General features: G+C 61.0%; 5 protein-coding genes across 5 annotated transcripts; 1 reads left to right on the forward strand and 4 right to left on the reverse strand.

Moving 5' to 3' along the window:
- Window positions 1-223: 223 nt before the first annotated feature.
- On the reverse strand, window positions 224-1,217 carry VDAG_07996 (FAD synthetase; the record flags this gene model as incomplete). Its single annotated transcript, XM_009652762.1, has 2 exons — window positions 224-409; window positions 474-1,217. 2 exons carry the CDS (start codon window positions 1,215-1,217, stop codon window positions 224-226), a joined length of 930 nt encoding a protein of 309 aa, XP_009651057.1.
- A 447-nt stretch (window positions 1,218-1,664) lies between these two features.
- Window positions 1,665-4,136, reverse strand: VDAG_07997 (ATP-dependent RNA helicase DBP4; the record flags this gene model as incomplete). Its single annotated transcript, XM_009652763.1, has 3 exons — window positions 1,665-2,813; window positions 2,926-3,927; window positions 4,014-4,136. The coding sequence occupies 3 exons, from the start codon at window positions 4,134-4,136 to the stop codon at window positions 1,665-1,667; spliced, it is 2,274 nt and encodes a 757-aa protein (XP_009651058.1).
- Window positions 4,137-4,637: 501 nt separating this feature from the next.
- VDAG_07998 (uncharacterized protein) lies at window positions 4,638-6,989 on the reverse strand (the record flags this gene model as incomplete). The annotated part of the gene is made up of 3 exons (XM_009652764.1): window positions 4,638-6,333; window positions 6,480-6,804; window positions 6,980-6,989. 3 exons carry the CDS (start codon window positions 6,987-6,989, stop codon window positions 4,638-4,640), a joined length of 2,031 nt encoding a protein of 676 aa, XP_009651059.1.
- Window positions 6,990-7,298: 309 nt separating this feature from the next.
- Window positions 7,299-8,091, reverse strand: VDAG_07999 (protein kinase domain-containing protein; the record flags this gene model as incomplete). The annotated part of the gene is made up of 4 exons (XM_009652765.1): window positions 7,299-7,463; window positions 7,539-7,604; window positions 7,676-7,750; window positions 7,927-8,091. 4 exons carry the CDS (start codon window positions 8,089-8,091, stop codon window positions 7,299-7,301), a joined length of 471 nt encoding a protein of 156 aa, XP_009651060.1.
- Window positions 8,092-9,258: 1,167 nt separating this feature from the next.
- VDAG_08000 (Naf1p) lies at window positions 9,259-11,079 on the forward strand (the record flags this gene model as incomplete). The annotated part of the gene is made up of 1 exon (XM_009652766.1): window positions 9,259-11,079. One exon carries the CDS (start codon window positions 9,259-9,261, stop codon window positions 11,077-11,079), a length of 1,821 nt encoding a protein of 606 aa, XP_009651061.1.
- Between the last annotated feature and the right edge of the window lie 670 nt (window positions 11,080-11,749).

Genomic DNA, 11,749 nt, shown 5'->3' on the forward strand with positions numbered 1-11,749 from the left:
TGCTGCGTGCTGCGTGCGTCTATGTCCATGCGTAGCCTGTGGTGTCCCTGTGGTGTCAGGTATGTGAAGCCTCCTCTTCTCGTCGTTGTGTTCGGCTTTCTTCCCTTGCAGCCTTCCTCCCTTGCAGCCTTGTTTTCCCTCTCTTCTTTCTCCTTCCATGGTTTTCCTATTCCTTGGGTTGTTTCCTTCTTTTTTGCGTTTCAAGTTAGAATACATGCCGAATCTACCTGTCGCGACCCAGCCGCTCCTCGTCATCCTCAACGAGCTCATACGCCGGCCGATGGACAACCTCGCCGCCGGCGCCCTCCTTCTTGAGAGCCGGGTTGGGCAGCGTATCGTTGGTGCCGCCAAGGGAGGTGTAGCCCTGGTCGTAGAGGGGGCAGTACTCGACCTCCATGGCGCGGATGAACTAGGCATGTCAGCAGGCGTCCTTTTGGCAGTGAGACGGTAACGCAGGCAAGGGAAAGACGCACGCCCCAGATCTCGGTGTAGTGCCAGTCGACGACGGGGTGCACGCGCATGAAGCGCGGCCAGTCACCGTCGGTGAGGTCGAAGCTCGTCAGGTTCTCGCCGTGGGGGTCGGTGCGGCGGGTGCCGACGAAGACGGCCTCGACGGCGGGGCGGGCGGCGAGGTAGGCGGCGAGGGCGGGCTTCATGGGGGCGGGGAAGCGGGCGAGGTCGAGGGCGTAGTGGGCGCACGAGGCCTCGACGAAGGCGTCGACCTCGGCAAAGGGGTGGCGCGCGAGGATGTAGACGGCCTGCAGGGTGGCGGGGTAGGGGGCGGCGGCGGCGGCGGTTGACGTGGCCTGGCGGCGGCGGGCGAGGGCGGCGAGGAGGAGGAGCAGCAGGACGAGGCAGTCCTTGCCGCCGTTGTAGGAGAGGGAGAGGCTGTCGGGGCTCGGGTAGCGGGCGAGGGCGTCGTCGATGACGGCGAGGGCATCGCGAACGCGGGACTGGACGGCGCGCAGGACGTGGGGTGGTGTTGTTGTCGTGGTCGTCGTTGTCGATTTCGCCGCTGCTGAGTCCGGGTCGAGGGCGAGGAGGGCGTTGACGCGGCGGTTGCAGTCTTCGGCGGCCTGCTGCAGCGTGCGGGCGTGCATTGAGCTGTGCCGGTCGAGGGCGGCGGCGACGGCCATCTTGGCGGGTGCTGGGGCGGGTTCGGGGAGGGGTGGTGGTGCGCCGTTGTGCGTCGCGGCCGAGGTCGCCGAGTGCGGCATTGTGCTTGTGTTTTGGAGTTGGGGAGTAGGAGAGGAGATCGCCAGAGTAGTCGAACAGCAGAAGCCTCGGCAGAATCCGAGGGGCGGAGCGTGAGCGTTGTCGAAGGAGCAGACGATGTCAGGCTGTCGTCAACTGAAGGCGCCGAGCATGACCGTCACGGGCCGCGGCTGACACGGGACGAGGGGCAATTGGGGGGTCTTGGGGGTGCAAGAGGGGAGGGGTCCGCTTATTAAGGGTCTTTGCTCCGAGTCATGCAGCCCGGCAATGGGGCGTGCATGACTAGTGGAGGTCAAGGTACGTACCTCTGGGTACCTAGGTACATGGTCACGACTCCATCCTGAGTATCAACTCACCCCTTCGCAAGCATTTACGTCCGACGGCTGATATGTTGCCTTTCAACGGCATATCCTGCGATTGGGTATCTAGATTTCTTCTCTCTTCTCCCCCTACTCCAACAGACCCGCGGCAAGAGCCTCGAGATCCTCCAGCGTCTCGGGCTCCCGGTCAATCTCCAACACCTTCCTGCCGTCTGCTGGCGCCTCCTCGTCGTCCGTCTGGAACCACTTCTTGGCCTTCTTACGCGGCCTCGCGGCCTCTTCCGCCTCGCTGCTGTCCTCGGCCGGCCGTCCGCCGCTCATCGGCAACGACCGCAGCAGCGCCAGCGGGTCCTCCTCGAGGTCGGCGCCCGTCGCCATGGCGTGACCCACGCGCGGCATGTCGCCCCTCTCCTCGGCCTCCCTGGCCTTCCTCTTGAGCCTCTTCTCCCGCCGCAGCAGCCGCGCGCGCTCCTTGTCGTCGGCGTCGGCATCCTTGACCCGCGCCGCCTCGTCCTCGACGAACCGGGCCCGCTGCTCTTCGGCCGGGCCGTCCTGCGCAAACGCCTCCTCGTCCTGCAGCTCGTACAGCGGCCGCGCGACGCCGTCGTCGTCGAACACGAGCTTCGTGCCCGACCCCTTGTACTTGAGCATCTTCTTCTTCGACAGGAGCGCCTTTTCCCGCCGCTTCGAGTCAATGATGACCTCCTGGCTGCCAATTGTCACCTTTTTCGGCCCCGTCTCCGCCTGCGCCGGATCGTCGAGGTCGTTCGTGTCAATGACGCGCTTGACGGCGAGGAAGTCGTCGGCGTCGTCGTCGTCGGCCTCGCCGAGCACCTTGGAGTAGTGGCCCGACAAGACGTCCTGGTTCGTGCGCTCAAACATGCGGTCGTACTTTGTCTTGACCTCGTTCTTCTTGCTCTTCTTCTTCAGCTTGGCCTTTTCGGGGTCGAGCTCGCCGTCGAGGTCCGAGTCGTCGTCGTCTTCGTCGCTCGACAGGCCGGCGCGCGGCGCGTTCTTGACCTTTTTAATGTCCTCGCCCTTTTGGAACTTGATCTGCGGCGTGCCCGGCAGTCCGAGGCTCGCGGCGTAGGCGTCGAGGTCGAGGCTGTCAAATTTGAAGACGTGCTTGTCCTTTTGCAGGTAGACGGAGCGCGTGTAGCTGATAAAGGCCTTTTGGCCGAGGTACTTGAGCTCGGGGTACTGGAAGCACATGCTCTGGAGCTGCTTCGTGACCGACTTCTTCTTGCTCTCCTTGACCGTGATCTTGTTGATGGGCACCTTTTTGTGCTTGAGGCGCTCGAGCATGCCGGCCTCCTCGCTGGGGTCCATGAAGAGCACGGCCCGGCCCTCGCGCTCGTAGCGCGCCGTGCGCCCGACGCGGTGGATGTACGTGTCGGCGTCCTCGGGGCAGTCGACCTGGACGACCCAGTCGACGGCGGGGAAGTCGACGCCGCGGGCGACGACGTCTGTGGCGAAGAGGCAGGCGTGGTTGGCGTCGGCGAAGCGCCGCGAAATCTCCATGCGCTGCAGCTGCTTTCTGCTTGCCGAGCAGGTGCAGCAGCGGCACGCCGGGCGACAGGTGGCGGAAGCTCTCGTAGACGAAGCGCACCTGCTTGCCCGAGGAGAAGAAGACGATCATCTTGCTCTTGAGGTTGGCCTTGATGAAGCCGTAGAGCGTGTCGAGCTTCTCGGGCAGCGGCGTCACGAGGTAGTGCTGCTGCAGGTTGGCCGGCGTCGCCTCCTCGTGGACGGCGACGTAGGCGGGGTCGCGCAGGCTGAGGCGCGCGAGGTCGGAGATCTTCTTGCTCTGCGTCGCGCTGAAGAGGAGCGTCTGCCGCGTGGCCGGCAGGTGCTCGACGAGGGCGTCGACGGCCTGCTGGAAGCCCATGTCCATGATGCGGTCGGCCTCGTCGAGCACGAGCATCTGCAGGTTGTCGACGTCGAAGCCGGCCGTCTGGTCGAGGTGCTGCAGCATGCGGCCCGGCGTGCAGACTAGAATGTTCATCTTGGCGAGCCGCTCGGCCTCCTCCTTGAGGCTCTTGCCGCCGATGACGAGGCCGGCGGAGAAGGCGTGGTAGCGGCCGACCTTGCGCAGCACCTCGAAGATCTGGGCGGCGAGCTCGCGCGTCGGCGAGATGATGAGGGCGCCGAGGCCGTCAAACTCGGTCCACTGCGCGCGGTACAGCTTCTCGAGCACCGGCAGCAGGAACGCCAGCGTCTTGCCGCTGCCCGTCTTGGCGGCGCCGAGAATGTCCTGGCCCTGGAGCGCGAGCGGCACGGCGCGCGACTGGATATCGGTGAGCGTCGTAAAGTGGGATTTCTCGAGGCCCTGCTTCGTGGGTTCGCACAGGGGCAGTTCGGCAAAGGTCGTCACCTCGGTGGCTTTGGGGTCCTGGACGATGCCTTGTCAGTCGGGAGGCTGTGACTTTGGGAGCCAGCAGGCACAAGAGAGAAAACAAGAAGGGCGGCTCGACTCACAAACTCGGCAATCGACTTTTCGAGGGCAGCAATGCTGAGCTGCTGCTGCTTGCGCTTCTCCTGGACAATCTCACGCTTCAAGGGCTGCGGCTTCTTGCCCTTGACTTTCTTGGGAGGCGCCATGGTTGGTGTACTCTGCTGCTGCTGTTGCTGCTGTTGCTGCTGCTGTTGTTGAAGGGCAGTGGCTGGGGTTGGCAGAGGCAAGGCGTGCTTCAGCTCCGGCCCAAGGCTTGAAGCAAGCAATTGACTGGCGATGGCGATTGACGATTGACGATTGACGATTGACGATTGACGATTGACGATTGACGATTGCAACTGGACTGAGAATGGCGACGATAATTTTTCGACTTTTAGGTGGGGCAACGGCAGTCGGCGCCAACCACCGCCGCGGTTGCCGGCTGGCGAGAATCTGACAGCTGGCAGAAGTTGCATCCTCTTCTGTACATGTACCTACACTACAACACTCTCCCAGTAACTCTCCCAACAACTCTCACGATTAATGAACTCAACCATCGGCTTTCCATCAAACCATCCCTCGACTATCTTCTCCTTCCTCTTCAAATATGAACCAGGACCTCCATCATTTTCTCCCCCTCCCCCACGCACCACAACCCACCGAAACACCTAGTCATACAGAAACCTCCCCACAGCCTCCTGCTGCAGCCTCCACTTGCCAGCCGCAACATCCTTCAACAACCCAATGGTCTTGAGCGTCCCCTCCTCGTCCAGATGAGCCCTCCTCTGCTGTAGCCTCGACCACTGCTCGTCAAGGCTTCCCTCTGTTGCATTCTCCACCTCGAGCGTGCGGTTCTGCACCACCAACGCCTCGAACATGCGGCTGTCCCACATGCCATCACGCCTGGGGTTCTCTTGAAGCAGTCGTATCGCTGCCTCGCGCACATTGGCGTCTCGACAGCGCATGCTCGCCTGGAAGAGCGGGAACGTGACGGCGGAATCCATCGAAAAGATGTCGCCCTGCGTGACAGCGCCAAACATGTCTCGCTGCCGCGGCAGGATCTCGCTGGACAGACTGACAATCTCACGGTAGATCGGCGTCATGGCCACGACGCTTGGGTAGTCACATCCCAGAGGCGACATGACGCTGGCATACAGATTCAGGTATTGCACCCGCAAGTGCGCGCCCTGCAGATACCGCGCTTTGTCCTGGTCCTTGACTGCCTGCACGGCTTCCCAGAGCGGTCTGAACCCCAGCCACCAGCGCTCGACAGACTCGACGTGGTGCCGCGATCGCCCATGTCTGTTGCCGAACAGGTCGTCTTCCGTCGCCATGTGGCCGTACGTGGCCTCCTCCATGGCCGTCTTGATCGACTCCGAGTTTCCGCTGAACAGCGAGCCCAGCCCGTTGTGGCTGACGCGGAAGACGACGTGAGACGTGTGCGTGGCCGCGTGCTGCGTCACCTCCCACCACCGTCGCGCCTCGGAAAAGTCGTCGAACGAGTCGGGCATGTTCTCGATGACGCGGTGGTTCTTGGGCCCACCGCGACAGCACCACATGGTCTGTGGCTGCCTGGGAGCCGCCTGCGCCTCGATCTGTGCCATCAGAGGCGGCCGGATCACCCCGTACGACCATGTCTGGTGGATGAGGCGCTGGAATATCTGGAGAAAGTCACGTTCCAGCGCTTCCGACTCGACAATGTTCGACCTGATGCCCGACGAACGGGCTCGCATCGTCATCTCGTGCATCAGCAGCTGTCCATTGTCAAGGTGAGCGTACGCCGCTCGGCAGTCCGTGTGCAGAACCTCGAAGCAGACGAAGAGCAGGCAGCACACGACCGTCGCCCTCAGCGAGCTCGGGTCCGCCGTGGCGCGCCGCACGTCGCTCAGCGCCCGACCGTAGTACGACAGGGCCTGTCCGTACTCGGGGCCGTGGGCTGCCATTTCCTGGTGCGTTGTCGGCACGAACCCCTTGTGAAGGGACTTGCCGATGGCGCCGACACTCATGATGGCGTAGCGAACCGCAGGCCACTCATGGCTCAGCTGCAGCATCGTCCTCTCCCAGAGATCATCCTCGAAGAGACCGCCTCCGATGAGCTTCCGAGTGTCGCGCCACGTCGTGAAGAACCGCTTCTCGTGCTCGTCTCTGAACAGCACTTCCGTGGGCTCCAGGAGTATACGGATGTCAAGACGTGCAGGTGCCGGGGCTAGCCTTCTCAGTCGTTGTACTGCCGGTGCCACCTTCTGAGCGGCGTCAGCTGCTGCCGCGGCACGGGCAAAGGAATCATAGCCGTCACAGAAGCCCTGCCACTTGACGCATCGTTGGCAGAAAGGTTTCGCTTCATCGCATTTCACGCGTCGTTTCCTAATCCACACGTGTTGAGCTGTTGGAGACCATGACAGGGCCGAGTCAGTTGCTGACGGCATAAGACTCACTTGCCTATTGGACCATCAGTCACTGTCGTGCCATGCGGGTTTGCGTTTGTGGCGTCAAACGGCGTAAATACTCACATGTAAGGCACCCAGACCGAACCCTGGGGGCACTCGTTCTCGTAAGCCGGGGCCGGTGTTGTAAGGCACAGGTCAAGGCTTGGTGTCCCGTCGTCAATGTGCAGCTGGAAACGCGTCAGTCGGGGCCGCACAGCATTGGCGCTTTCATCCTCACTTCGCGGCTGTCGTGGTGTGGCCCCTCGAGCAGTCCAGGGGCTTGAAGAAGCTGACGGGCTGGCGCGTGGCTGTGGAGGTCTTGGGAACATGCATCGCTCAGACTCGTTGCCTCTGATCGACCGGGGGCGGTTCTGCGTCACTTCGTGTGGATAACCAGCGCCTCGAAGGTCTGTTTGATCTTTTCTTCTGACTGTGAAATGAACTTTGCGCACTCTTCTTGAATTGAACAGTGGATTTCGGGAGCAACTAGAAAGAAAATTCGGTTCGGGGTCATATCAGCGAGGTGCACTGATTGATGGTCGCCCCTGTTCGGCATACCCAGCTCGTTTGGGAATCGCGCTTACGGCAACCCATGGCCTGTGATGTAACTCGACTGGGGGCTCTTGTCCCGCCAGCCTTATGTGCGGCCCTCTGTTCTGGAGTCGAGATCAATCAGCGAGCGGGTCGGTGCTGCCAGCTCGCTTGCTGACACCTGCGTTATAGATAGGTCCCGCTTGCCCTGCATATGACGATGGGACGATGACCTCGGCGTGGTTTTCATTTGCCAAGCCGATTTGCACCAGCTTGCCTTTTCGCCGCTGAAAAGTCAGGCCTTGGATTTCGTACGTTTGTCCCAGAACGCCGGGCACAGGACGAAGCAAACAGACAATGCAGAACTGCGCCCTAATCCTCGACCCACCGGTCTCCCAAGAGCTCCTTCGCCGTCGGACGGGCCTTCGGATCCCAGGTCAGCGCGCGTCGAATGAACTGCAGGAACTTGGTGTTGTCCCTAATTTTGGCCTCTGCTGCCTCGAGGGTCTTCTCTCTTGGTATAGGCACGGACTCGCCCTAGACACCTGAGAGGATGAAGGGGTCAGGCTATCTGCTGCGCAATTTCGGGGACTGGGGAGGCAATCTATGTACCATCTTTATCCCAGTATTTAAGCGCTCTGCTGCGATGTCGGCCGAGGAGCGCTCGCGGCGACGGACCTAACGTGGCAATGAGCTCGGCAAAGTGCGCGCTATCCGCAAGGCTGCCGTCCTATTTGCGGGCCGTGAACAGCATCCTTCTTTGGAGCAGGTCCCATGCCTGGAACAGCGTCTCGAGGGGCAGTAGCTGTGGTGAGAATCCGGAACTGGATCGGGGGCACGAGCCGTCAGCCTGACGTCCAGATATCGACCGGATAGCTCCATGGCATGCGCAAGAGCGTCTCCGGGGCTCGGTATATGGTGGGCGTGATGTCGCCGGTATGAGGGCCAGGGCCGATTCTGGTTTCGCCAAAGTCAGGGCAGAAAGCAGGAGTGGTCCGACCTTGGGCTTCATGAGGCGCGAAAGATAGTTGGTTCTGTCTTCGTACGGCTTGCGAGCGATGGGTCTTGCGAATTCGTCATCCTCTAGCTTCTGGAAAATGGAGTTGTCGTTGGCGCCAAGTAAGAGGTTGCCGGGATGAACGTCTGAGGGGGTCTTAGTCGCCATGCTCGGCGTCTTCGCACGTGTGAACGCATGGGATGATAAGAGGTACCTGACACTCACCGGTGTAGACGGATTTCACCTCGGTATGCAGAAATCAAGAGCATCTAGAAGTTCCTTAATAGCTCCCTGGACGAGTCCTTCGTCGAAGCCGTCATTATCCATGAACACTATATCTATAACGCGGATGCTCATTTAAGACACTTAGAGAACAAGGACTGGGTGTTTGCCGTATGGCCCTATCACACTAGAAGAATCTAGTAGCTTCCTGACCTTTTTTGGCCCCAGGGTGCGTGGAAGAGATCGCCTTTATGTGCTAGTAACTTGAGATCTCGTGGTTTCGGACGGTTGAGTGCAAACTTTTAACGCTACGTTCTGGTCAAGCCCGTGCCAAAAATCAGTCAGATTTCACGGAGCAACTTTTATAGCATACTCACAGGATGTCACGCGCAAGCCAGATGGTAGATGATGAGCCGTACTCAAGTTTAGTCACTGTCTGGAACCGATCAGTGAAGACCTCGCCTGAGCGAACGGGATAGAAATGCTCGGGGCGGTACTCGGCATTTCCTCCTCCTCGATAATATGATCTTATTCGACGACATCGAAGCCTATGACAGGGAACATTCGCCGCTCCATTGGCGTTCAGTTTCTAACCTTGGTGTTAAGAGAGCACAGTCTCGTTCGTGAGCGTGGAAGCCAGACGGCGCACAGAAGAGATGCAAAACATTTTGATATCAAAAGACGGGCACTTTATAGATGCATGTTTTATAAGTAAAAGCAAAAGGAAAATCAATTCGTTCTTACGACTACCGTAAACATGTCTGACCAGGCTTAGGAAGCATGAGGTGTCGTGTTGGTTGGGTCGACATGTCCAAGATGTCCGAGGAGCTGTTGAAGCATGGGTGGTCTGTGCTCCTCGGCAGTCTGAGCTTATCAAGGCTGAACTTGTTATCAGTGCCCCACCTTTTGCAACTTCCATCGCAGCTCCACTAAAATTTTCGAGTCCCTGGATTTCAGGTGCCTTCCCTCCTCTGGCAACGGACAACTTCCCACTTTAGACATCCATTCAATCAAAGAGCTTGTCCATTCCCTCTACTCAGACGAAACAGTCGCATCGTATGAGACATACCACCGAACAATCAAGAAGAGAGGACCCCGTAATCACCCGACAACATGTCTGGCTTCACGATCCCTGGCTTGGGGTTCGCGAAACCCAATGAGACGCTCCCCCCCCTCTCTCCAGAGACTTCCGGCACGGCCACGAATACCCAAGACACAGCCTCGCCTTCCACAACAGCGAGCGCCTCAGAAGCATCAAAGGCTCCTGTATCCGATCATGCATCTGCGGCCGCCTCCACTTCTGGCCCCGGCGCCAGTGCCGACGCCATGAACATCGACAACCCCGCCTCACCTCCCTCCCTTACGAGCGCCCTCGAAGCCGCCCTCGGCACCGCTGAGCCCATAACCACCGACCAAGACGACACAGCCGCTGCTGCCGCCGCAGCCGCCGCCGCAGCCGACGGCGCTCTCCTCGAAGCGACGCTGCAGCGCCCCCAACAACCGGGCGAGTCGGCCCACCCCGAGTGGGAAGAAGACTCGTCCCCCTATGAATCCTCCTCCGACTCGAGCTCCTCCGACTCCTCTTCCGACGACGACGACGACGACAAGGAACCGTACGAGCTCCTCGGCGTCGAGGAGACGGCGCGCATGCTCATGGAAGCCGGGTCGGACGACGAAGGCGACGGCTCCAAACCGGGCGCCTCAGCCGGGATCCGCTCCAAGAACGAGGTGGCCGTGGAGCCGGTGCCCAAGCCCGACGTGACCATCACGCCCGACATGAAGGTCGAGGACCTCGGCGTCGTCGAGCAAGTCGTCGAGACCATTGTCGTCATCCGCGGCTTCACGCCGGGCGAGTACCAGGTCCTCGACACGGGCTCCGTCCTCTGCACCGAGGACCGCGCCGTGTTTGGCGCCGTCGCCGAGACGATCGGCAAGGTCCTGCAGCCCATGTACACGGTCATGTTCTCGTCGGCCGAGGACATTGCGGCCGCGGGGCTGACGGCCGGCACAAAGGTGTGCTACCCCGTCGCGCACGCCAAGTACGTCTTTACGCAGCCGCTGCGCAACGTCAAGGGGTCCGACGCCTCCAACATACACGACGAGGAGGTGGCCGAGGACGAGATGGAGTTCTCCGACGACGAGAAGGAGGCCGAGCACAAGAAGCAGAAGAAGATGGCCAAGCGCGAGGCGCGCGGCGGGCGTGGCGGCGGCGGCGGCGGCGGTCGCGGCGGTGCCGGGTCCAGCAGGGACCCGCACCCGCTCCGCAACGAGGTCAAGGCGGACACGACGATGGGCGGGCTGAACTACGACGACGAGGATGACGGTCCGTACAAGCCGCTGGCGCGGCCGGCGAGCTTTGGTCAGGGTCCCCCGATACAGCAAGGGTTCACGCAGGAGCCCGAGCCCGGATCGCGCCAGGCCAAACACGGTGGCCGTGGCGACTTCCGAGGACGTGGGCGGGGTCGCGGCGACAGGGGACGGGGCGATCGCGGCCGGGGAAGGGGACGCGGCGGAGGTCAGCACCGTGGAGACGGGTACTCGCAGGGACCTTCGGGTCAGAGGACACAGCATCAGCAGCAGCAGCACCACCAACAGCAGCAGCAGCAGCAGCAGCAGCAGCCACAGCAGTCCCACCCACGCGGGCAGTGGAATGCTGGCGCCTTCCAAGCGCCAGCCCAGCCGCAAGCCTACGCACCGCCGCCGGCCGCGGCAGCGCATCCTTTCAGCTTCGCAGGCATGCCGACACCGCCACCTGCGCAAGGTGGCGGGTTCCCGGCCGCGCCGCCGCCGCCACCACCTGGCTGGCCGGGCGCGCAGCAGAATGCGCAGGGCGCGCAAGCGGCGCAGTTCAGTCCCGCCTTCTTCGCGGCGATGCTCGCGCAGATGCAGCGGAGCCAAGGCCAGAATGGACAGCCGCCGCCGCCGCCGCAGTAGTAAGCGAAATCGGGGAGGCAGAGCGAGACAGAAATGTGACGTGAGATGATGCGAGATGTGATGAGGAGATTTATTTTGTATGAGCACCAAGAGGGGGAGAGGCCGACGTGGCTCACTTGGATGGCGGCGATTTGGTCAGAAAGGCCACCACTGCTACCTTTGGTTCAATAGTTGAATGACATGATGCGAGAACATCGGATGAATTCTTGTCAGACTACCATGGGGGATTCTGACATGATTTGTCGATTCATAGCAAGGATCCGGTATCACAGCCGAGAAGAACTCTAATATACGTTTCCACGACTCAGACCTCAACGCTGTTCACGGCTGCGTTTGTCGTCGTGTCAGCCCCAGCACTAATATGTTAGAAAGAAAAAAAAAAGAGGTGAAACTGCAAAGTCATGTAGACCAGAGTCAGTTTTGTGCCGAGGGAACAAACTCTCATGCGAGGATCACATGTAGCACAAGATTCGGCAGGGGCACAAGGCCGACGCACGAGATGAGGCTCGACGATCCTCCGCCACGAAATCCCCGCGCCGCCCACACGTCAGGCAACAGGCCCTGCCCGTACTGACCATTGACAGGCCACCATCGAGGCGAGGCGCTGTGACGGACGATTCTGTCTCGATCCGGGAAATTTTCATGTCGCACGGCGATAGCAAGGCCCGAT

This window comes from Verticillium dahliae, genomic scaffold, assembly GCF_000150675.1.
Source record: "Verticillium dahliae VdLs.17 supercont1.18 genomic scaffold, whole genome shotgun sequence".
NCBI classification, from domain to species: Eukaryota; Fungi; Ascomycota; class Sordariomycetes; order Glomerellales; family Plectosphaerellaceae; genus Verticillium; species Verticillium dahliae.